Source organism: Oxyura jamaicensis, chromosome 10, assembly GCF_011077185.1.
Source record: "Oxyura jamaicensis isolate SHBP4307 breed ruddy duck chromosome 10, BPBGC_Ojam_1.0, whole genome shotgun sequence".
NCBI lineage: Eukaryota > Metazoa > Chordata > Aves > Anseriformes > Anatidae > Oxyura > Oxyura jamaicensis.
In genome coordinates, this window is record NC_048902.1 from 20,796,784 (window position 1) to 20,816,761 (window position 19,978).

Consider the following 19,978-nt stretch of genomic DNA (forward strand, 5'->3'; position numbering starts at 1 on the left):
GGGAGCTGCGGGAAGGCAGCGCGGGCCCTGCTGATGTCTTTGGACAAAAAGTGTCTGGCACGTCCGGAACGGAAAGGCTCAGCGTGGACGGCAGCACGGCCACGTGAGCTGCGAGTCCTGGCTCCGAGGGTTCGGAGCAGCACAGATGCACGTTCAGGGGTCTGGAGCCACGCAGAGCTCTGGGGGTGCCAGCCCCATGGGATGGACACATTTGCTAAGGGGACGTGAGGTCCCAGGAATTTATTTTTCTTTTTTGGAGAAGGACTCTCCAGGGGGACGCAGGTGCCTGTGCCCTGCTCCCACCTGGGCTCCTCCAGCATCCTGCAAGGCCTGCCAGCATCCCGGTGCGAGCACTGCTTTCCTTATGGCAGCCCAGTCTTGCACCAGATGAAAAAGCAACAAAAGAGGGGTTAAAATGAGAGCCAGGGGAGCCCCGCAGCTCTCAGTGCCTCAAATGCTCCTGAATTACTCCCAGGACACGCAGGCACCAAGTGAGCCAGGGCTGTGCAGAGCACGTGCCCAGCAGGAAGAGCTTCCTTCCATCGCCACGCAGGCACTGGCCACTTCTGGGGCCATCCAGAGCAGGCTCATGGACAGAAAACCCCTGCACGAGGGCTCCAGGAGGCCAGGACCTTCCCCTCTGTACCCCCAGGGTCCCCCGGGCTCACCTGGGAGGTGAAGTCGTGCTGCTGGAGCTGCCGCCCTTCCCGCAGGTCCCAGGAGCGCACGGTGTTGTCCAGCCCCCCCGTCCACAACTTCGTACCGTCATGCGAGATGTCTATGCAGCTGGCACCGTCTGTGTGGCCTTGGAATTGCCTGGAAGAAAGAGAAAAATTCACATCGGGACGGGGGAACGCACGGCGCAACCCAGGGAGGTCGCCTCAAGGGAGCCGGGGAAGCTGCGGGACGCGGGTTTGCTCGCGACAGGAGAGCGTCCCCGTGCGCACCAGCACCCGGGCTGCACCTCCAGGGCTGTCCCTGCACCGAGCACATCGGGAACCCGCACGAGGAGCCCGTGACGGGGTCTGGCTCACCTGACGAGCGTCTGGTTGTGCAGGTCCCACACGGCGATGTTGCCGTCGCTGCAGCAGGAGAAGCAGACTTTGGCGTCGGGGCTGATGGCCAGCGCGTAGCAGGCGGGGGCGGAGGAGGTGAGCTCGGCCTTGATGCGGGGCGTGGGGGAGGCCAGGTCCCAGATGGTGAGCGTGCTGGCCTCCCCCCCCACGATCAGCGTGCGGCCGTCGGGGAGCAGCTTGCAGGAGCGGATGTAGTTATCTCTGTTCTGGAGGAGGCAGAGGCACGGCGACGCCGTTAGCACGAGGGCGGGGGACCACGCACCGCGCCGGCGGCACGGGGACGCGTGGGGGAGGCTCCCAGAGAGGACCCCCGGCCCCTTACCAGGCAGTCGAGCTGGGAGATGGGGCTCTTGCTGCCCGGCTGGCTGATGTCCCAGATCTTCACGCAGCCCTTGCCGCCGGTGTAGACGTGCCGGGTGGGGTTGCTGATGGTGACGGCGCACACCACCTCCCCGTGGCTCAGCGTGTTGATCTGCCGGGCGTGCCGCGGGATGCCGGGGCCGGCCAGGGCGTCGTGGGGAAAGGGGACCGGCTGCATCTGCCCGTCGGCGCTGACGTGGAACGAGTAGGCTCTGCAGAAAGGGGGGGGGACACACACACGGGGGTCAGCCCCGCGAAATAGGCTGGGGGCACCACCAAAAGTTGGGTGTCACCGGCACTTGACCCAACCCAAGCTGCGCGCCGCGGTCCCCCCGCGGTGAAACCCCGCACCCAACCCCGAGGTGCTTACGGCTTCCCGCCGGGGATGGACGCCAGGCTCGTGGGCAAGCCGGGGGCTCGCATGGGCGGGTGTGGATCGAAGCCGACCTGCCGAGAGACACGGGGGGTGAGGTGGACACGAGATGGGCACGGTGCGCATCAGCCTCCCAGCCCCATCCCCTGCCGCAGCGCTGCAGCTCCCCCTTTGCTAAACAGCTTATTGTGATTTTACCCCCCCACCAGCAGAAAGGGGAAGGATTTGGGAGATAACCAAAGATTTCAGGCCCTGAAGGAGCAGCATGGGACTCGCTCACCCTCCCCGGGCCGTTCCCAAGTCCCTGGGGACGGCAGCAGGGGAGCCGTGCCCCAGCGCTGCAGCAACCCCAAACTCTGCATTAGGGGCAGTGGCTGAGCTCTCCTTCTGCCTCTGCTTTGGCCTTAAAACAGCCGATGAGGCACTTCGTACTAGTCACAGAATCACAGAACATCCCCAGATGGAAGGGACCCATAAGGATCATGGAGTCCCACTCCTGGCTCCACATGGGTCTACCCAAAAATCCAGGCCACGAGGGTCTGAATGAAGGGGAAGGTGGCTGTGCAGCGGGTTTTCCCCTGGACAGAGGCCAGGATATCCCAGTGCAGAGGGATACCCAAGGGTGCACACCCCGAACTCCACGCCCGGCACCCCTCGCCACATCCCCAGCCCCTCCCGCGCCCACCGTGAGCGAGAAAAGGAGCTAAAAGTGCTACGTACAGCTCCAAAGCTCACCATTGGCGACCGGCCATAGGCGGCGGCGGCGGCGGCAGCGGCGCTCATCTGCGGGGGGATGTTGTGCAGGCCGGCGTAGGCGCCGGGGCTGGTGAGCGAGCCGTTCATCTCGTGGTGCCCCATCATGGCGAAGGGAGCCGCGTACGAGCCCGCGATGGAGATGGGCGTCCGCAGGGCTGAGGCTGGGGGGGTCAGGGATGCGGTCAGGGGCATGCGGCGCGATGGCTGTGCCACCCCCTGCTCGCCCCCCCATCCCCACGCAAACTGCTCACAGCTTGTGCCGAGCTGGGTTTGGGTCCCTGATAACCACCCCACACACCCCCCCGAGGCTGTTGCATCCCCAGGGGAGCCCCGGTGGCACCCACCCAGCGGGTCCATGCCGCTCGGCTTGCCGGGCATCGGCCGCAGCCCCGGGGTGCTGCTCGTCCCCGGGGTGGGAGCGTCGTTCCTCGGCGTCGGAGTGTTCGACTTGAGCCCGGGCGTTGATGATTTATCATTCTGGTTGGAGAAGGGACCAAAATAAAACCCATAAAGGATGAGGTTCAACCAGCGGCACCCATGGGAGGGCATCCCCTGCTCGGGAAGCCCAGGGCCCCGCAGGCAGGGCAGGACAGGGGACAGGGCACGGCACGTACGTGGCCCAGGTCCTTAGTCTTGGAGGAGGGAGTGCTGCTGGAGGAGGCGACCGAGGCCGGGCTGTTCGGCGCGTCCCCCTTCTTCAGCCCGCGGGCTTTGTCGATGCCGTTCTCCGGGGGGGAGTGGGCCGGGCTGACCCGGGGGGTGGCGGGGTCCTGCAGGACGGGAGAAAGCGCTCGCACCCCGGCATCGCCCCCGGGCCCCCAGCCCAGCACACAGACCTCCCAAAACGCCCCTCGACTCACCTCGTTGGAGACATCGACGACCAGGTCGTCGCTCTTGTCACCATCGCTGTCCTGGAACACAGCGGGAGTCAGCGCCACGAAACCCCGGAGCAGCCCCTACAGAGCCAAACGCCCCCCAGGCGGGGCGCATCCACCCCATTCTCCCCACGTTTTGCCCAAACCCAGCTTTCTTTTACCCAAAGCCCTGCTGGCACTCCCGTGCCGTGCGACTCACATATCGGCTCATGCTGTCCTTCTCCTCCGCTTTCCGCTTCTTGGAGTCGATGCTGTAGTCCGTGGAGCTCCGGTGCTTCTCGCTGGCTCTCAGGCTTTCCGAGGGCGAAACGGAATTATTCTGCAAAAAAATACAACCACAGCAGGCACGGCTGAGTCGCGAGCACAAAGAGATGGGGTCTGGGGAGCGGCAGCACACGGCCAGCACCGAGCCCAGAGCCCAAAGCCCCAGGGCCCCCCGCATGCCTCCTGGCTCCGGCATCGCCTCCAGCCCCTCGCGGCTGCTCGCGGGCACCCGAGCCCTTCTGCCACAAGAGCAGGGAGAAGGGAGGAGCCGCCTGGTGTTCCGAAAGGAAAACCCTGTGAGGAAGCCGTGCAGCTACAGCACCTCCCCGGGAGGTAAATAAGGACACCAAACCCCAGCCCCGGCTCGGCACAAGGGCAGGCGCCCTCGAGAGTCCGGCCCCAGGGGAGCCCGCGGTGGCAGCAGAGCCAGGACCTCGTCCCTGGGTTTTATTAGGGGAGCAAAGGGCAGAGCGGGGCCCTGGCCGGGGAGCTGCTTTATCTCAGCCCCGGCAAAGCCACCGCAGCAGCCGAGCTCCGCCAAGCCAAAGGGCGTTCAAAAAATGTTGGGAAAAACACCCGGCAACAGCCGAGCTCGCTGGGCTTTTTGTGCAGGAGCCCCGGGCGCATCCGAGGCCGTGGCCCCCCGGGGACCCCCCATTGCCCACCAGCTCCGGGCTCGGAGCAAAAACAGCAGCGGGGAAGCGGTGCCGGGGCTGCCAAAACCCCGGCGGCCCGGCCCCGCGCCGACGCGATTCAATGAGTTCCTCCGAGCTGCAGGAGAAATCACCGTCACTTCGCGTCTCGTAGCGGAGCCCGCCGCCCCTGCTAAGCAGAAATGTTTCTAAGCCCCTCTGCCTGCCTTTCTTTCCCTTCTGAAAGGGAGAACTAAAGCAGTTCATGTTTCTCCTCGGTACCCAATAAGCAGCTTTGGATAACACCGGGGTCTTTCTTCTCAGGCAGTCATGCTGAAAAACCTCGGAGCTACCAGAGAATCATGTCAAGCATTTAGAGGCATCGATCCATTCAGCCTTCTGCTGGCGCGCCGCCAAGGAACTAAATATTTTTTATTGCTCAGGCAAGGCTAGGAAAATATGAATGACTAACTCTGATTATCGTGCGCATTAAACCTCCCCGGGGAATGCCCCGCGTTTTATTTTATGGATCGGGAACATTCCCATCTTTCACGCCCCCCCCTCCCCCCCACCCCGCGAGCAGGCAGGTTAATGATGCCCGATTCCCCCCTCTCTCCCCCCCTTCAATAGCACTTTTCTTCCCATCCGCCCTCGGCTCTCCAAGGGCCCCTCCGCAGCGAGGGGCCGGGGCCGCGCACGGATGGCAGGAAATCGCTGCGAAGCCGCGGCTCAGCCGGGCTTTGTGCTGGCAGCTCGGCTGCGGGATGGGGGCTGCAGGCACCCAGGGCGGGGGGCACGGCTTGGAGCCCCCCCCCCCCCCGGAGGGGGCCCCCCCCCCGTTGGAGCCCCCGCAAAGCAGCGCCCGGCCGTAGCGAGAGCCAAACGCTGCCATTAACGCGGCCACGTCGGGGCCAAAAATTAAAAAAATAAGAAAAAAAAAAACCAAACTCAGCGCTGGAGGTGGCAGTAGCCCTCGACCACGGCTCTTCAGCCGGTTAGTTAACTGCTTGACCTTCCAAGTCCTACTTAACGCGGCGTAATAGCCCCAACCAGCCCGGCAGATTAGATGACCCAAGATAATAGGAGAGCGATCAGGAATAAAACAGCTTTCCTCATCGCCCAAGGATTTTTTCTGATCCGCGCGGACCTGACCGCGCTCGCCCGCGGAGCTCCGGCACTGGGAGCGTGCTGCCACGCCACAGCCCCAGCCCAAGGGATTTTGCCTGTTTTGTTTTTTATTTTTTTTTTCCCTTTTCTTTTTAATAAGACCCGTCGGAAAAGCGTCCCCCGAGCTGACGCCCAGGAGGCTGCTCTGGAAAGCAATAGGTGGAGCAAAACCGCGCGGCCATGGGAAAACCAGGGGGGAGGGGAGGAGGGGGGCACTGCACTCACCGCGCTCGAGTCGCGCTCTTTCGGGAGAAGCCGGCGTCAGAGGCGAGGTGGCAGCCAAACAAAAAGGAGACAGAGAAACAGCAGCGGTCAGAGCAAGGCAGCAAGCAAACCCCGGGGCTCCTCGCTGCAGCCCCCCCCCCCTGCCCGAACTCAAAGCACGGCGGGCTCTGCTCGGCCTCGCTCTCCAGCCCACCTCCCCTGCTCGTGCCACCTCCTGCCCCTTCCCTTTTCCGTTCAGATGGCAAAACGCACGGGGCACGGCGGAAACGCGCGGGGAAGGGCATGGGGACGGGGTCCAGCCAAGGTCACCAACCCGGCAGGGGTCTGCACGCCTTAGCAGGATTGGCCCCGCGTCCCCTGGCACCTCCTGGTAATTCGGATCCGTGAAAAATTAGCGTAATTGGGTTAATTGCTACCAATATTTGCCTCTCGCTGGCTTTCACGGGGAGACAAACGCACGCGTGGGAACCCCACAGCTCCCTGAGGCTGTCAGGGGTCCGCCAGGGGTGACAGGGGAAAGATCACAGGCCCTGCGTGTTAGCACGGGGCTGCCGGGAAAACCTTCGCTGCTTTCGCTTTGCAGCTGAACCCATGCTCTGTTTTTTTTCCCCCAAAAGACTGATTTATTGCTAATAAGAAAAAACCATGCACGATAGTGAAACGTCACTGGTTTCCAGGCCATCAAAGCCTCTGAGCAGAGCTCTGGGGGTGATGGAGGATGCAGGAGGAGGAGGAGGAGGAGGGGTGCTCAGCCGTCACTGCACGGCTCAGCGGGGCCGTGGGACTTCCAAGGCCCCATCGGTGCCTGCAGGGTCTCAGCCCCGCGGGCGAGCTCAGGGCCACACGAGCAAATCAGCCCCACAGAGGTCAACCCACCGGCATCACCTCCCGGGGAATTTGCGTTCCCTGTCCTAAAACAGGCACAAAAGGAGCAATCTGCAGCCGGCCCCCGCCCGACGACACCACTCAACGCCCAGCAGCCCCCGGCTGCTCTGTCCCACCAGGTGGGCACACGGAACAGGAGCGGCTTCGGGGTGGCCTGGAGGCAGCGACACCCCGCACCGGGGGGGCTCCGGGACCACCCCACACCCCAAGCAGCACGGGCAGGGCTCTCACCTCTGTGGTCCAGGTCGTGGTGGTTCTTCTCGTCCTTGACGGCCAGGTGTGCCTGGCTGCCCAGGGCGCCGAGCGCCAGCAGCCCCGAGCTGCTGCCGGTGACGGGCGGGATGCCGGGGGGCTGCAAGCCCGAGGGGTGCGGCGGCAGCTGGACCGGGGGCCCGTGGGCGGCGTGGGAGAGGTGCTGAGCCTGGAGCTGCTGCTGCTGCAATGAGACCACCAGTGAGCCGGGGAGGGAGGGGGCAGCGGGACGGGGGCGGCTTTGAGCCCCCCCGGCAGGATCTCGAGGCGCGCGGTGCCGGGAGGTGACCCACCGCCAGCGGCCGGCTGCAAGGAGAAGCCCCGTTAGCAGGAGGGACCCCGGGGTTGGGGGGGGGGGGATGACCCCGGGGGTGGTCCCAGCCACAGCATGGGATGCATCCTTAATGCGAGGCGACCTGCATCGCCGCTGCAGCTCTGGTTTTGCTCTCCAACAGGCGTTAAGCAGAAACATCAGCACTACGCAGGGCGCTGAGAACAGCTCTGGCCGGAGCAGCAGCCGTTCAGCCAGACCAGAGGGACAGAAGCAGAGCGCCCAGAGGCTCCATCCCTCCTGCCTCTGCGGCACCAACCACAGGAACAAGGGGCTGGGGGGGACCAGCAGAGCCCCCACCTCTCCCCTGCCAGCCTGCGCTGCCACCAGCCACGTCTCCTTCCCCCCCGGTGCCACCAAACACGGCACAAATGGTCACCGAGGGGACAAGCTGGGGACGAGGGTCCTGTGGCATGGCGAGCAGACGCACCGCCAGCCTGCGCTCCTGCACGTGCACCCCGACGGGGACACGCACAGAGTGGGCAGGGGTCCTTTGAGGAAGCTCTAAAAGAGTTTTGACCCCAGCACGAAGCCAGGGACCGTCCCCCATCCCGACACCGCGGCCCCTGCTGCACCGCGATGCCCAGGGAGCACAGGGCTCCTGCCAGCACCGTTTGGTTTAACCCACGGGATCAAGGCACAAACACCACACGGGGACCTTCAGGGGGATCCTACACCTCCAGCGGGGGCATTTCCAGCCCCCAGCTCATCTCCCCAGTGCTGCAAGGGGATGCGCCCCACAGCCCATGGGGCAGCACAGAGGGCGCAGCCCAAAGCTCACAGAACGCACCGGGAAGGCACTGAGCAGGGGAATCAGCCCGAGGGGTGCTGGGGTCTGTGCTCAGGGCACCAGGACCAGGTCACGCGTGGAAAAGGTGCCTGGAAGGACCCCAGCTAGCAGCGCTTCGAGCCCCGACAGCTCCAAAGGTGCCTTCTGAACCCGCTGCGTCAGCAGCAGGGGTATGCAGGGGGAAAGGGCTCCCCAAGGGAAGGGCGGCCGCAGCTGCTGAGGTTGTAATGGTTTCCTCCCAGCCCTGGGCATTGAGGGTGCCCTCCACCTGCAGCCTCTGCGTGGCCGTGGCACAGAAGCAGAGCAGATGCACACAGCAGTGCACACCCGGCACCTTGCACACCCCCGGGGCACGCTGCCCAGCAGCCCCCCGCAGTCCCACATTTTGGGACGGAGCCCCAAGAATTCCTGGGGGGAGCAGCGGATCCGCCTGCGTCCTGAGCTCCCGCAGGGGCCGGCGAGCTGCTGCCACGTGCCCGCGGGGACGGAGCTGCCTCCCCCTGCCCGGGCAGAGCCACGTGGGCAGCCCACGCCTGCCCGCCTCTCGCAGCTGGCCCGGGTTTCTAAACCTCGTGCGAGGCAAGAGGGAAATCCCCACCCAGCACGCGACCCGGGGTCAGATTGGAAAGTAAGCAGTTGCAGTTTCAGGCAGAGGAGAGGCATTATCTCCAAATGCAGCTTCTTCCGGGCAGTGCAAAGGTCTCGGCTGTGGCAGGAGCCAAATCCAGAAGGCAATTAGGCATCCGCAGCGCCAGCAGAGAAAAAGCACAAATCGCTTCATCCTCAAAAGCAGGAGCTTTGGATTTCTGCAGGGCTGCTCCATCCATGGTGCAGAGAGGGAGAGACATCCTCAGGACCTCCAAAAGCTCACACACGTCCTCAGTCCGGCGTGCAGCAGCACAAGGAGCCCACGCCGGCAGGACCGGGGGCACCATGGCTCACGAGGGGGGTCCCCAGCCCCAGGGCTCTGCCAGCAGTGCCAGCATCCCGAGATCGATCCTTCCCGTCTCCAAGTGAGAGGAGCAGAGCCTGGCCTCGTACGGAAATCAATGCGCCCTTTACAGTCCCAGCCCCACGTGATTTCCACCCGTCTCAGCAGGGCTCGCCACGGGACTGCAGCGTTCCCCAGACATTTTCCAGCCCCAAGATCCGATGTTTTCTCCTCGGCGGGCAGAAGGGTGGTCTCGGGATGCTCCTCCAGCCAACTCCACGTGGCAGCAGCAGCCCTGGAGGAAGGGACCAGAGCCCTGGGCACCCTGCTGCACGGGCAGATCCTGCGTGGTGCTGAGGGCGCAGCCTTGGCACGGCCCAGGGACGTGGCACAGCCCCACCGAGCCCAGCAGCACCCAGGCGGGGCAGAGCGAGGCAGGCAGGACAGCTCGGCCCCCTGAGCCTCCTCCTCCAGTGGAGCAGAAAAATGCTGTTTTCTTGTTTGTTTTTTCTTTCTTTTTCTTAAGCTGCTGGCAAACACGTCCAGCCAACGGTTCGCTGAGCCGCGTGGGACCGGCCCCGTGGGGTACGAGCCACCCAGCGAAGGTGTGGAAATGAGCACCAAGCCGCGACGTCCCGCCACAGCTTGAGATGATGTTTAGCAGTCATCTTCCTCCTCTTCAGCAGGCAGGAACTGGTGAGCAGAAGGCACCTTGGGGGGCTCCCTCGCTGGCTCCTGGGATGCTGCAGCCCCTCGCCCCCAGCGTGGCAGGACGGTGACGAAGGGACGACGAGCCGAGGGTGCCCACGCTTTGCTCCCAGCTCCATCCTTCCCGGCTGCTTTGCTCAGCCACATCCACGCAGGCGATCCCACGGAGCTGTGGGCACACATCCCACCGGGAATCCCATCCTGGAGACCCCGCAGCAGGGGGGACCCTGCCCAGGTGTGCGCAGGGCAGAGGGCTGCAGCGGAGTTGAGCGATGCTCCTCGCTTTGTGTCCGCTCTGCCAAAAAGCGCCATCCCCCCCCACCTTTATTCCTACCCAAAAATAAGGCAGTTTCCAAACCCCCCATCACGGGGGGTTCATCGGCAAACAGCCCCACGTGTGAAGCTTCAAACTGGGGTCTGCTGGGGTGCAGGGGCTCTTCGGCCACCTCCTCCACCCAAAAACCATCCCACCGCTCAGCCCTCGCCCCGGGTCCCGGCCAAGCCAGATGAGGCGGCGAGGGACACGCAGGCGCGGAGCCCTTTTCCTCCTGGGGTCTCCCGGCGTGTGCCAGACAAATATGGTTAAGATATGAAGAGGTTACGGTTTACGAGAAAGGCTGGCAAGGAATATCTCGTATGTAGAGTGTTTTTAATTGGATTATGTACATCATGCTTCATGCCTTTGTTAACCGATTTAATGGTTCACCACTTAAGTTCACCACTTGCGTTAAATTTAGTAAAGTAGTCTAATCATTTCCAGAGCTATAACCAAATCAAGGGCTCAATTTCACAGAAGCCTGAAGCAGAGGAACTGTGAGACAATGGCCTAGATGCATAAAATTAACAGTTCTTGACCTCAAAAGGGGCGAAAAAAAGGTTTTAATGGTTTGGTGCGTTTTTTTGTGCCGGCCGGTTTTGTTTTGGGCACCTGCACCAAGGCGCTGGCGCGGTTATGAACAGAGCCACCTCCTCTGGCCACGAGGCCCCGCAGGGACAGCGGAGCCACCCTGTCCCCAGGGGACGCGGGGTGCAGGGGCCGTGCACGCCCCATGGGCTGCTCTCTTCCACCCCAGAAGCACGGACACGCGCGAGCGACCCGCCCCACGCCAAAACCCTGCAACAAAGCGGTGTGCGAGCACGCGGGGGAGAAATTCTCTCCGGTGAAGGACAAAAAGCTCTGGTTTGGGGGAAATTCTCTCTGGTGAAGGATGAAAAGCTCTGGTTTTGGGGACGGGATGACCAAAGCCCCCCCGGCACAAGGCACCCAGGGATGCCGGGCGGCCCCGCGCTCTCCTCTGCCCGTAATTCCTGCCTCGTGCACGTGTGTCAGGCAGAGCGATTAAACGGCTGGCTGCTTAATGGTGGGACGACACTCCCGTTAGCTCTGCTCCGAGGAAGCAATTACCTTGAAAATGGGGGTCACAGGCCCCGCTCGTTTACCTTAATTGAATTCCAATATCTGCCTCTAGCCGCCTGCCTCCTGGCTAGGGCTCCGAGCAGCGAAGCAGCGCCGAGCGGCTCCCCAGCCCCTGCCCGGGCTGCAGAGCTGGCTGCCCAGCCCCGAGCTGCTCGGGGCTGCCCGTTCTAAGGGAAACCCACGGATGTGGTGGCCTGCACGTTTCCCAGGGTGTGCAGAATGCGGCGAGAGCCCCACGCTGCCCTTGCAGCAGCAAGAAGCTTTCCTGGCCCTGCTCCCGTGCAGCGGTGGGAGAAGGAGAGGGGGTTAAATGCAAACAGCCAGGGAGTTCCCTTAAGGCAGAAGTGCAAACACTGCTCCAAGAAATTCAATGTTCTCTAGAAAACCAAAAACAGTGCTCTAAAAAATTAAAATGTTCTCTAGAAAACCAGGGGCTAGCCCCCAAAAGAGCTCTCAGGCCGGGACACGAGGGACCGCGCTGCCCCATGTAGGGGAGCTCCAACAGGAGCAGGTTTCCTGCAGGACCGAGACCGTTACATCAATTAAGGAGACAATTAAACTCGTTAAGTCTTAAAAAACACTCGGGATCCACGCAACAGACCCCCCCGCGACACCGAAGCGGGTAAGTCAATGCATGGAACAACTCCGGCAAGCTTACAGCACATTTCACATCAACAGTACAGGCAGAGGCAAGCCCGGGCTCGGGGGGCTGGGGGGACACGGGTTGGCAAGGGGGGGGCTCCTGGTGCTGCCCAGTGCTGGGGGGGGGGGGGGGAATTTGGCTGCGACCCCACCTCGCCCAGTGCCGGATCGGGGGGGCTGGGACGGCCGCGGTGCCGCGAGCTGCCCTGCCCTAAGGCCGCCCGAGCGCAGGATTGCCTCTGGTTATGGTAAATGATAGGAATAAAAGGGGTATACACACGGTGAGAGGCAGATTGGGAAGTCCACGTACCCCGATGATAGCATTCAACTCCGTCATTGTCACTTGCTTGGCACGTTCAACAGCCTGTGCAACTTGCTGTTGGTGCTGCGGGGACAAAGGCTGGGTCAGAGCAGGACACGCGGCACCGAGACGGGACCCCCCATGCCCCAGGGCCACCCTGTTCCCCCCCCATTCTGTTCTTTTCATTATTGTTTTTAATTTTTCTTACACTTTTCCTTGCCCTTGACAGGCAAGGGGCTGGTTTTACATCACCAGCTCAGCCGAGGCAGGGCAGAGCCCAGAAAAACCTCTCCCGGGGTCCCCTTCTCCCACACCAAATGTTTTACAGCACCCATGGGGGTTGAGCCCCGCATCCCTCAACCCAACCCCAGCCCCCCAAAAAGCTGCTCTGGTGGGGGCGGCTTTCCTGGGGAAGCACAGCCCCCACCCGGGGCTCAGAAACATCCTTACCTCTTGTGACAGAAAAGGCATGATCTGCGCTAAAATTGTATTCAGCCTTTTAGCAATTTCTGTCTGAAAAAAGGGAAGAAGAAAAGGCACCGGGTTAGCACCAAGCTGCCTCCTGCAGACCGCGCCGGGCTTCCCAGCAGCAGCCGTTTGCGTCCCCTCCCGTCCCCTCCCCGCGGCGCAGGAGGAAGCGACTCCCGCAAGCGCGCGGGGCGCACCGTGCCCGCAGCACCGGGCAGGGGCTGCTCCCCCCTCCTGAGATCTGGGTCCCGCTGCTCTCATGGGACCACGCAACCTTGGCCGGTGTCGTATGTGGCCGGTGGTTCGCTCCGATCCCAGCCGCATCGGGCTCCTTCCCCAGACCAACCGGAGCCGTCCGAGTTACTGCTGCCACCCTCACGTCACGCCCCAGATACCCAACCCGAAACCATTCACACCTGACCACGTTATTTAGGAGTTCAATAATAACAGCCCGCGCTGTCAACCTGTGGTTTCTGCGACGTCTCCGTTACCGGGAATAACGTTTTTCCTTGAGCCAAATCCCCGCCGCGCGTTCCGGGCGAGCCAGCAGCTTGCGCCTCACACCCCGGTGCCGGGAGCCGCCGCCGTGCCCGCACCGTGCACCCCGAGGATGCTCCCAACCCGCAGGGTGAAGGCACCCAGGCCACGGATAAAGGGTTACAGAGGGGCCTCATCCTCACCGGGGGCACCTCCGCGCGGGAAGCCGGTGCCCAGCACAGGTTGGGCTCTGTGGGAGCAGGGGATGGAGAGCAGCAGCCAGCCTGGGGCAGAGCGCGCCCCGGATCCCAAGAGTTAACGCCGGCCGCAGCAGCTGTTAAAACAGCTTCTGGTCCAACTCAAACAATTCCTGAGCAGCCGTAAGGATTCAGCGCCGCAACAATGGTCGGAGCGGAGCCCTGGAGCACAATCAAACGGGGAGGAATTCCTCCCGACAGCCCCGAGCAGCTCGTTACCCGTAAGGCAGAAGCGATGACCCAGTCTCGCTCCCCTCGGCCGGGTGCCCCCTGCCAGCACCAGCTCAGAGCCCCCTGGGTGCTCCCCAGAGCCCCCCGCTGCACCCACAGCCCCTGTGGGTGCCACCCGGAGAGGGGCTCACCCCCCCAGCTCCCCAAAGGCTGCACTAAAAGCAAGAAATCCAAACGGGGGAGGAAAAAAAACACACCAGAAACTCAACATCGCTTGGAGGAACGGAGCAGAGGCAGGGGAAGAACCGACAGGAAAACCAAGGGGCGGCAATGCACAAGGAGGACCCCAAACCCTCCGAACAACCCCCCCTAAATAACCAGCAGCGAGGCGGCACCTGCACCGGGCGCTGCCCGCTCCGACTTCAAAGCGGTGGCGGTATTTCTGGACGCCGGCTTTTCAGAAAAGCATCGCGGCGATCAGATGACACCTGATGCTTTTCTTAGCCCTTTCAGGGGTCATGGGGATCGGCTGGTGCTCTGTTTCAAGCAGGAGGCATCCCCGAGCTGCTGCCTTTGAGGCTCAGGTGCATTAGCCGCAGCTAGGCGAGCGCGGCGGCCGCCAGGACCATAATGGACCTGAAAGCGAGGACGCAAAAAGCTCGCCTTGCGCTCGGCGCACTTAGGATGCTCCTTCCTTCCAGCAGGGCTGCGGCCAGCGGGGGCCTCTCAGTGCCTGCACCTCCCCGGCAGCAGCCCCTTCGTCCTCACGCCAAATCCATGGGAGATAAAGCCACAAAAAAACCCCACCGAGCCCCGCGCGGGGCTGCTCCAGAGCGGCAGTGCCACGGGAAAGCACCCCGGGGCTGCACCACCCGCTGCTGGGCGACGGGTAAAGCTCTCCCAAGGCCTTTTTGGCATTGACAGATCGATTGGATTCTGCATCAAATGCAGCCCCGTTAAATATTTATTCCTTCTGATGAAGCCGATCGGATTCTGGATGCCACGAGCGCTCGGTGTACGGCTCCTCCAGCGCGATGGCTCTCCGGGAGGAGATGCGCGAGCTCCTTTCTGCTGGCTCCGGACAGGTTCTAGAACAAATTCAGCCCTCATTTGAACGGAGAGCCCCGGTGCCAGCAAGGGCAGCCCCCCGGGACGAGTGTCAGGCAGGTCGTTCGGGTGCAAAGGGAGGAATCCTGCACCCCAACAGGCTGCGGGGAGCCCGGGGAGAAGCTGCTGCTGGGTCTTCCCTGGGCGCTGCCGAGCACCGACAGCACCCAGACACACCAACTGCACCGAGAGCAGCCGTTCAAGCCCAGCTTCGCCCAAATCTCCAACAAAGATCTGAAGAAAGGCTTCACCCCCTACAAAAAGGCCTCCCACGGGGGATCCAGCAAGCGAGAATACATTAATGTCCAAAATACTACAGCTGCCACCTTTCCCGTTAGCAGGAGCCTCGATAATCTATACGTTTTTGGTCACTTTCATTTGTCCCACTCCCCAGCACGTTAAACTCCAGGTGTCCCCGTTAGAAGTTTAAGTGGCAGCACAAAGGGATGCTCTGGCACTGCGGGAACAGGGCAGGGCTCCACACCCGACACCTTCCCCGTGCCCGGGGGGCATTTGTCGTGCCCTGCGGAGCCCCCCCAAGCCCCAGCGGGCAGCTCCAGCCATGAAAAATCCCGATTTGTGGCACGGGGTTGCCATGGCGATGGCTGGCCCCGCATCCCCGCGGCACGCACCGTGCGCTTTGTCCACGGCGGAGGATGGAGAGCCGGGAGCCGTGCCCGGGGAGGGGGTGGTGGCAGCTCTGACACCCACGGGAGCGCCCCGGGGGATGCTCAGCCCCAGCAGGGACGCCCATGGCAGATAAAAAGGGCGAGGAGAACCCAAAATCCTGACTAATCCCGCTCTGCCCCCAGCCCTGCCAGGGATCCGACCTGCTGCTGCACCCGAAACGCTTCTGGTTCGGCATTTCGTGTTTTTTTTTTTGTCATTTTTTTGGTGATTTTTTTGATCAGACGCTTGCGGTGCCTGCATCAGCCCCAGCACAGGGCAGGGGTAAGGGCAGGGACGGCCACGTCAAGGGACACCAGCGGGCACCAGCCCGGTGTTAAATAGCTGCAGGCGGCCCCCCAGCCCCTCGTCCTCCACCGTTCCACCTGGGCACGGCGAGGGGGAGCTTCAAAATCGCACTGCTGGCCGCAGGGCGGGCAGAGGGGAGCTGCAAGGCTCGAACAGAGCAGCATCACGGCAGGACGGGGGCAGGCAGGCGAGACTGGGGCGGCAAGCCTCGTGCCCCCAGTGCCACCTCAGAACAGATTCTGGGCCACGGCGGGCTGAACCCTAACCCGCCCCGGCGTGCCGACTTCATCAGGTGGGACAACGCCGGAGAGGAAGGACCGAGTGCCAGGCAGCACGCGGCCCCGGCCCTCCATCCCCTCCCCAAAACACCCCCCAACAGCTTTAAGAGCCCCGCGGTGAGCCCCCAGCACCCCGGCTCACAGGGGGACAGGGCGAGGAGCCCCCCGGAGCCCCCCCAGGCATGCCCCAGCTCCGCACCCGGCGCTGCCCCAGCCCGGAGGACGAGGAGTAAATCACACCACCCGTGAAGCACCAGAAGCGTTTGTTGAAGCCAGGATATTGTCTCTTTAAGCACATGAAAATCAGGCCCTTGAGCAGTGTGGTTCTCACTCCGGCACACAATTATGGGTACTTTCAGCTGTCTACCACTATTTCAAGTGCTCTCTCCAACCAGGCTGTCAATGGCATGTTGAAAGCTATTTGTGGCTGCTATCGTTATTAGCAAAGTGGAGAGCTTCGCTGATGAGAATTAAATTCGGGGAGGGGGAGCCGAGGGGCGGGCGCCCCCCCCCCCTCATTATGGCATTGCCAGCGGCTGGGCTGGGGGGGGGGGGGGGCACAGAGCCCCCAGCAGCAGGCAGAGCCCGGCCGGGGGCACCCGCAGCTCCAGCGGGCTGGCACGGGCTCGCTCCTACCTTGGGAAGCCCTGAAAGCATCACCCTAGCAAATTGCTTGGCTTCTGAAGTATTTAGCAAATTATTACCTGGCACTCCTCGCTAACGAGCACGACAGAAAGTATATTGTGTTCCTGGAATATTCTAGAAAAAAAAAAAAAAAGCAAGCCTCTCTTCCCAGGGAAGTGTCAGGAGGGTTTAGGTTTGTTCCAAAGCATTAAGTGTTTAAGCACGAAAACAAGAAGTGCTTATGTGGAGAGTTCTCAGCCAGAAAAAAAACCGGCATGAAGGTTCCCCCTCGGAGGCGTCCCGCTACCCCACGCAAAATTAGTTTTTCTTTTGGAGTCCTTACTCCTTAATCCGGCGGTTACCTGCGAAGACCTGACCGAAAACAATGCCGAAACGCCACGGGAAAGAAGGGCTCTTTGTGAAAATCAATTAGCCTTAAAGAGAGGTTCGCTGGGGTTTCGGAAGGGAAGCCCTGGGCAGGGGTAACAGAGCGCTTCATTCACCGCGAGACCGATGTAAGGAGCGATTGACTGCCTGACATGCAACCGAGCGGGTAGTCACTTCCTAAATATTTCCTTGCATATGGAGTTGTTTACGAAACTGCATTTTTTTCTTAACAAGAAACAAAATGAGAAGAAAGGGGGGACGGGAGGGGACACGACGACACGCACCCGGGCACATATGCACAACGCTTAATATTCAGCGTGGAAGAGATAATCTGTTATATAAGCCCACAGACAGACAATCCCCTTTTGCTTAAAGATGAAGTATCCATCAGTGTTTGTCTCGAGCAGATGTAATCACAAGCAGTCAAGTCTGGAGGGCAGGACACCGCATGAATAATTCAGGCACTTCAGCCCACTTGATTGTGCGCGGATAAACACCGAGTCAACCGCTAAACAGGTCAGCCGATAAACTTGGCCACGGCCACGCCGGGCTCTGGTGGGCTTGGGCGGGCACAGGCTGCCCAACGTGGGCACGGGGCTACCCAACGTGGGCACGGGGCTACCCAACGTGGGCACGGGGCTACCCAACGTGGGCACGGGGCTACCCAGGAGGGGCTCAGCCCCCCGGGTTCCAGCTCCCGTCCCCATCCCCGCACCCGTTCCCACCCCGTTTTGGCCTGGAAGCGCGCTGTGCTCGCCGCTTTGGGCTCGCCGCTTTGTTTTCCTCCGGCACCACGCACGGCGCCGTCAATTAAAGCAGGAGACGGCTTCTTCGCCTCCCCAAACTTCCCGCCTGGCGAGCGCGAGGCACGCAGCATATGGCACCGGGAGCAACGCGCCCGGGCGGGGATGCGCGGCGCGGGCTGGGGGCACCCCGGGAGCGCTCGCCCGGCGCCATTCGCGCCGCCGGAGGAGCCCCCAGCACGTCTCGGGGTCCCCAGCACCGGGGTGCTGACACCGGCCCTGGCCGCAATCCTGCAGCAACCAGGCGGGAGATGGAGAGGGCAGCCGCCTGCCTCCCTGCTGAAAAGCACCCATGGGTGCAGCGGGGGTCCTCTGAAATCCAAAACCGCCCCAGACCTGGGAAGGCACGACGCACGGCTACGCATCATGGCACGGAAGGAGATGAGCATCCCGCCAACACACCACGAAGCCGAGGCCAGCGAACGGCCCCTGTCCAGCGGCACAACCCCTCCTGGAGCAGGGCTTTGCAGGCAGCCATCCCCCGGCACAAGACACGCATCTCAGAGAACAGCAACTGCTTTCCAAGGCTCCCGTCAGCAAAAAGAGCGATATTTCAACACCTGCGTGGGGCACAGCCATCACGGCACCAAGCGACCAGGCGACAGAACGCGCTGCCTCTCCCCGAGGCCGGCAGAGCGCCCCAAGGGCGGCCGGCACCAATCCTGCACGTGGGGGCACCCCGGGCCGCACCAGGACCAAGGGCACCCGAGGCAGCGCGGCCTCGCACGGACACCTCTGGCCGGGCAGAAGTGCTAGAGAAAAGGGAGTTGGGATCATCTGCATGGAACAAGACATTAAAAAAAAAAAACCAACACCCAACAACCACCAAAAAACCCAAGCCAAACAAAAGCACAACAAAAAGCCCTGACGGCTAAGCAGTAATTATTTGTGCTACTCTGTGACTACACACCAAAAAGCCGAAGGGAACCGCGTGTGAAGGAGAGGCAGATTCACAGACACGCTGCTTTGAATTTAATCATCTGCTAACGACACTTCCATAGGCAGGACCTCGATGCTGCTATTAAGCAAAACCACTCTGGAGCTGAACGGGGCTGATCTGCGAGTTGCAAAGTTGATGTCAACTTGTATCTGCCTTCAGTTCTTAATTAGAACTGCTTCTCAAACCAGTAAGCAGCAGCAGCACAAATAATCAGGTCTAATCTCAATAATAACTTTATTCCTTTAAGTTTTACCATCATGTGCCCAGCCTTTAGGCTCTTTAGCTATAATCTTATCAAGGTAGCACACCGCATTCTGCTCCGGCCTTCTGTATTTCTCCTTCGGGTAAGTTACGTGTTAGAGGAGACCCGAGGAGAAAAAAAAAAAAAAAAAAGCACCAAACATTGCTTCATTTTCCAGATGCAAAGACAAATCCGTGCCATTGAGCAACACCCCACCAGCTATCGGTATCCCGGAGATAATTCCCTGCAAATCTCCCGCTGCGAGGGTCGGGAGATGACCTCAGGGAGAGGCGCTTTGTACAGCAACAACCCGGAGGGGCACGCACCTGATAGCGGCGTTTTCCGAGCGCCTGGAACGCTCCACCCCGGGTACGCAGCTCCGGGCACCGACACCGAGGCTGCCTCCAGCGCCCCATCCAAAAATATTTTCAAAACCCGAGTTTTTCCCCGAGCGCGCACAAAATCCCGCTGGCCTGCCACAAAGCGCTGCCAAACCGAGCTGCCGGGCCCCGAGACCTCCCCTGGAGGCACATCCCCGGCTTTGCCCTTATCCCCACTCGTTGGTCAGGGTCTTTTTCCCCCCCCCCACATTGAGAAAAGGGCAAGAGGAGAGCCTTCCTCCCACCTCCCCCCCTCCCATTACTCACCTGTTTGTGCATTTCAATGTTCAGACCGTACGACATCTCATAGTACTGGGGGAGGGAGAGGAAGGAAAAAAAAAAAAAAGGGAAAAAAAAAAGAAGGAGCCAAGGTGAATCGGGCTGAATTTACCATCGGGCGCTTGCATCAGGTCGTTCCCAGCGCGCAGCCTGCTCGGGGCCGCGCTCGGAGCGCTGGCAGCCGAGGAAATTACACCTTACGGCCAGCAGATGTTTCGGGCTCGCCCTGGCAGGAGCTGGCACGGGGACACCCCGCGGCCCTCCCGTGCCCCCCCACCCGGGCACGAAGCGGCGCAGAGCCGGGGCTGGGAGCTAGAGGGGTCCGGGGGGGGGGGGGGGGAGCCCCCCCCCCCCCTGGCGGGGCCCCCCCCCTTTCCCCCCCCCCCCCGGGGCGGGGGCCCCCGGGGGGGGCCCCCCCCCCCCCCCGCCCGCCGCTCACCATCACGTAATGGCGCTGCATCTCCGTCTTCTCGTTCGCCAGCTTGTCGTACTCCACTTTCAGGCTGGGGGGGGAGCAGAGCACAGCGGTCGGGGGGGCATCAGCCTCCGCGGGGGGCAGCTCCCCACGGCATCCCCCCCCCCCCCCCCCCCCCCCCCCCCCCCCCC

The 19,978-nt window shown here is 62.2% G+C and overlaps 1 protein-coding gene and 1 long non-coding RNA gene across 9 annotated transcripts in view; one reads left to right on the forward strand and one right to left on the reverse strand.

The window, feature by feature from the left end:
* LOC118172149 overlaps positions 1 to 10,748 on the forward strand; it is a 25,156-nt gene extending 14,408 nt beyond the window's left edge. Inside the window, exon 4 of the long non-coding RNA XR_004753565.1 lies at positions 10,628 to 10,748. This is a non-coding gene — a long non-coding RNA (uncharacterized LOC118172149). The remainder of the gene's footprint in view (positions 1 to 10,627) is intronic.
* Positions 1 to 19,901, reverse strand: part of TLE3 (TLE family member 3, transcriptional corepressor) — a 22,180-nt gene extending 2,279 nt beyond the window's left edge. Inside the window, exons 1-15 of one of the 8 annotated variants that reach the window (XM_035335901.1) lie at positions 19,812 to 19,901; positions 19,361 to 19,405; positions 12,436 to 12,498; positions 11,995 to 12,069; positions 6,845 to 7,046; positions 5,729 to 5,745; positions 3,640 to 3,759; positions 3,426 to 3,476; positions 3,180 to 3,335; positions 2,910 to 3,042; positions 2,545 to 2,726; positions 1,807 to 1,883; positions 1,399 to 1,648; positions 1,035 to 1,282; positions 669 to 816 (exon numbers count right to left, since the gene is read on the reverse strand). In XM_035335901.1, the coding sequence (XP_035191792.1) occupies positions 669 to 816; positions 1,035 to 1,282; positions 1,399 to 1,648; positions 1,807 to 1,883; positions 2,545 to 2,726; positions 2,910 to 3,042; positions 3,180 to 3,335; positions 3,426 to 3,476; positions 3,640 to 3,759; positions 5,729 to 5,745; positions 6,845 to 7,046; positions 11,995 to 12,069; positions 12,436 to 12,498; positions 19,361 to 19,405; positions 19,812 to 19,832 (1,788 nt within the window). In that variant the 5' untranslated portion in view covers positions 19,833 to 19,901. Of the gene's footprint in view, positions 1 to 668; positions 817 to 1,034; positions 1,283 to 1,398; positions 1,649 to 1,806; positions 1,884 to 2,529; positions 2,727 to 2,909; positions 3,043 to 3,179; positions 3,336 to 3,425; positions 3,477 to 3,639; positions 3,760 to 5,728; positions 5,746 to 6,844; positions 7,050 to 11,964; positions 12,070 to 12,435; positions 12,499 to 19,360; positions 19,406 to 19,811 lie in introns of all 8 variants that reach the window. The other 7 variants (XM_035335899.1, XM_035335900.1, XM_035335898.1 and 4 more) reach the window with 7 other exon arrangements.
* Positions 19,902 to 19,978: the final 77 nt, after the last annotated feature.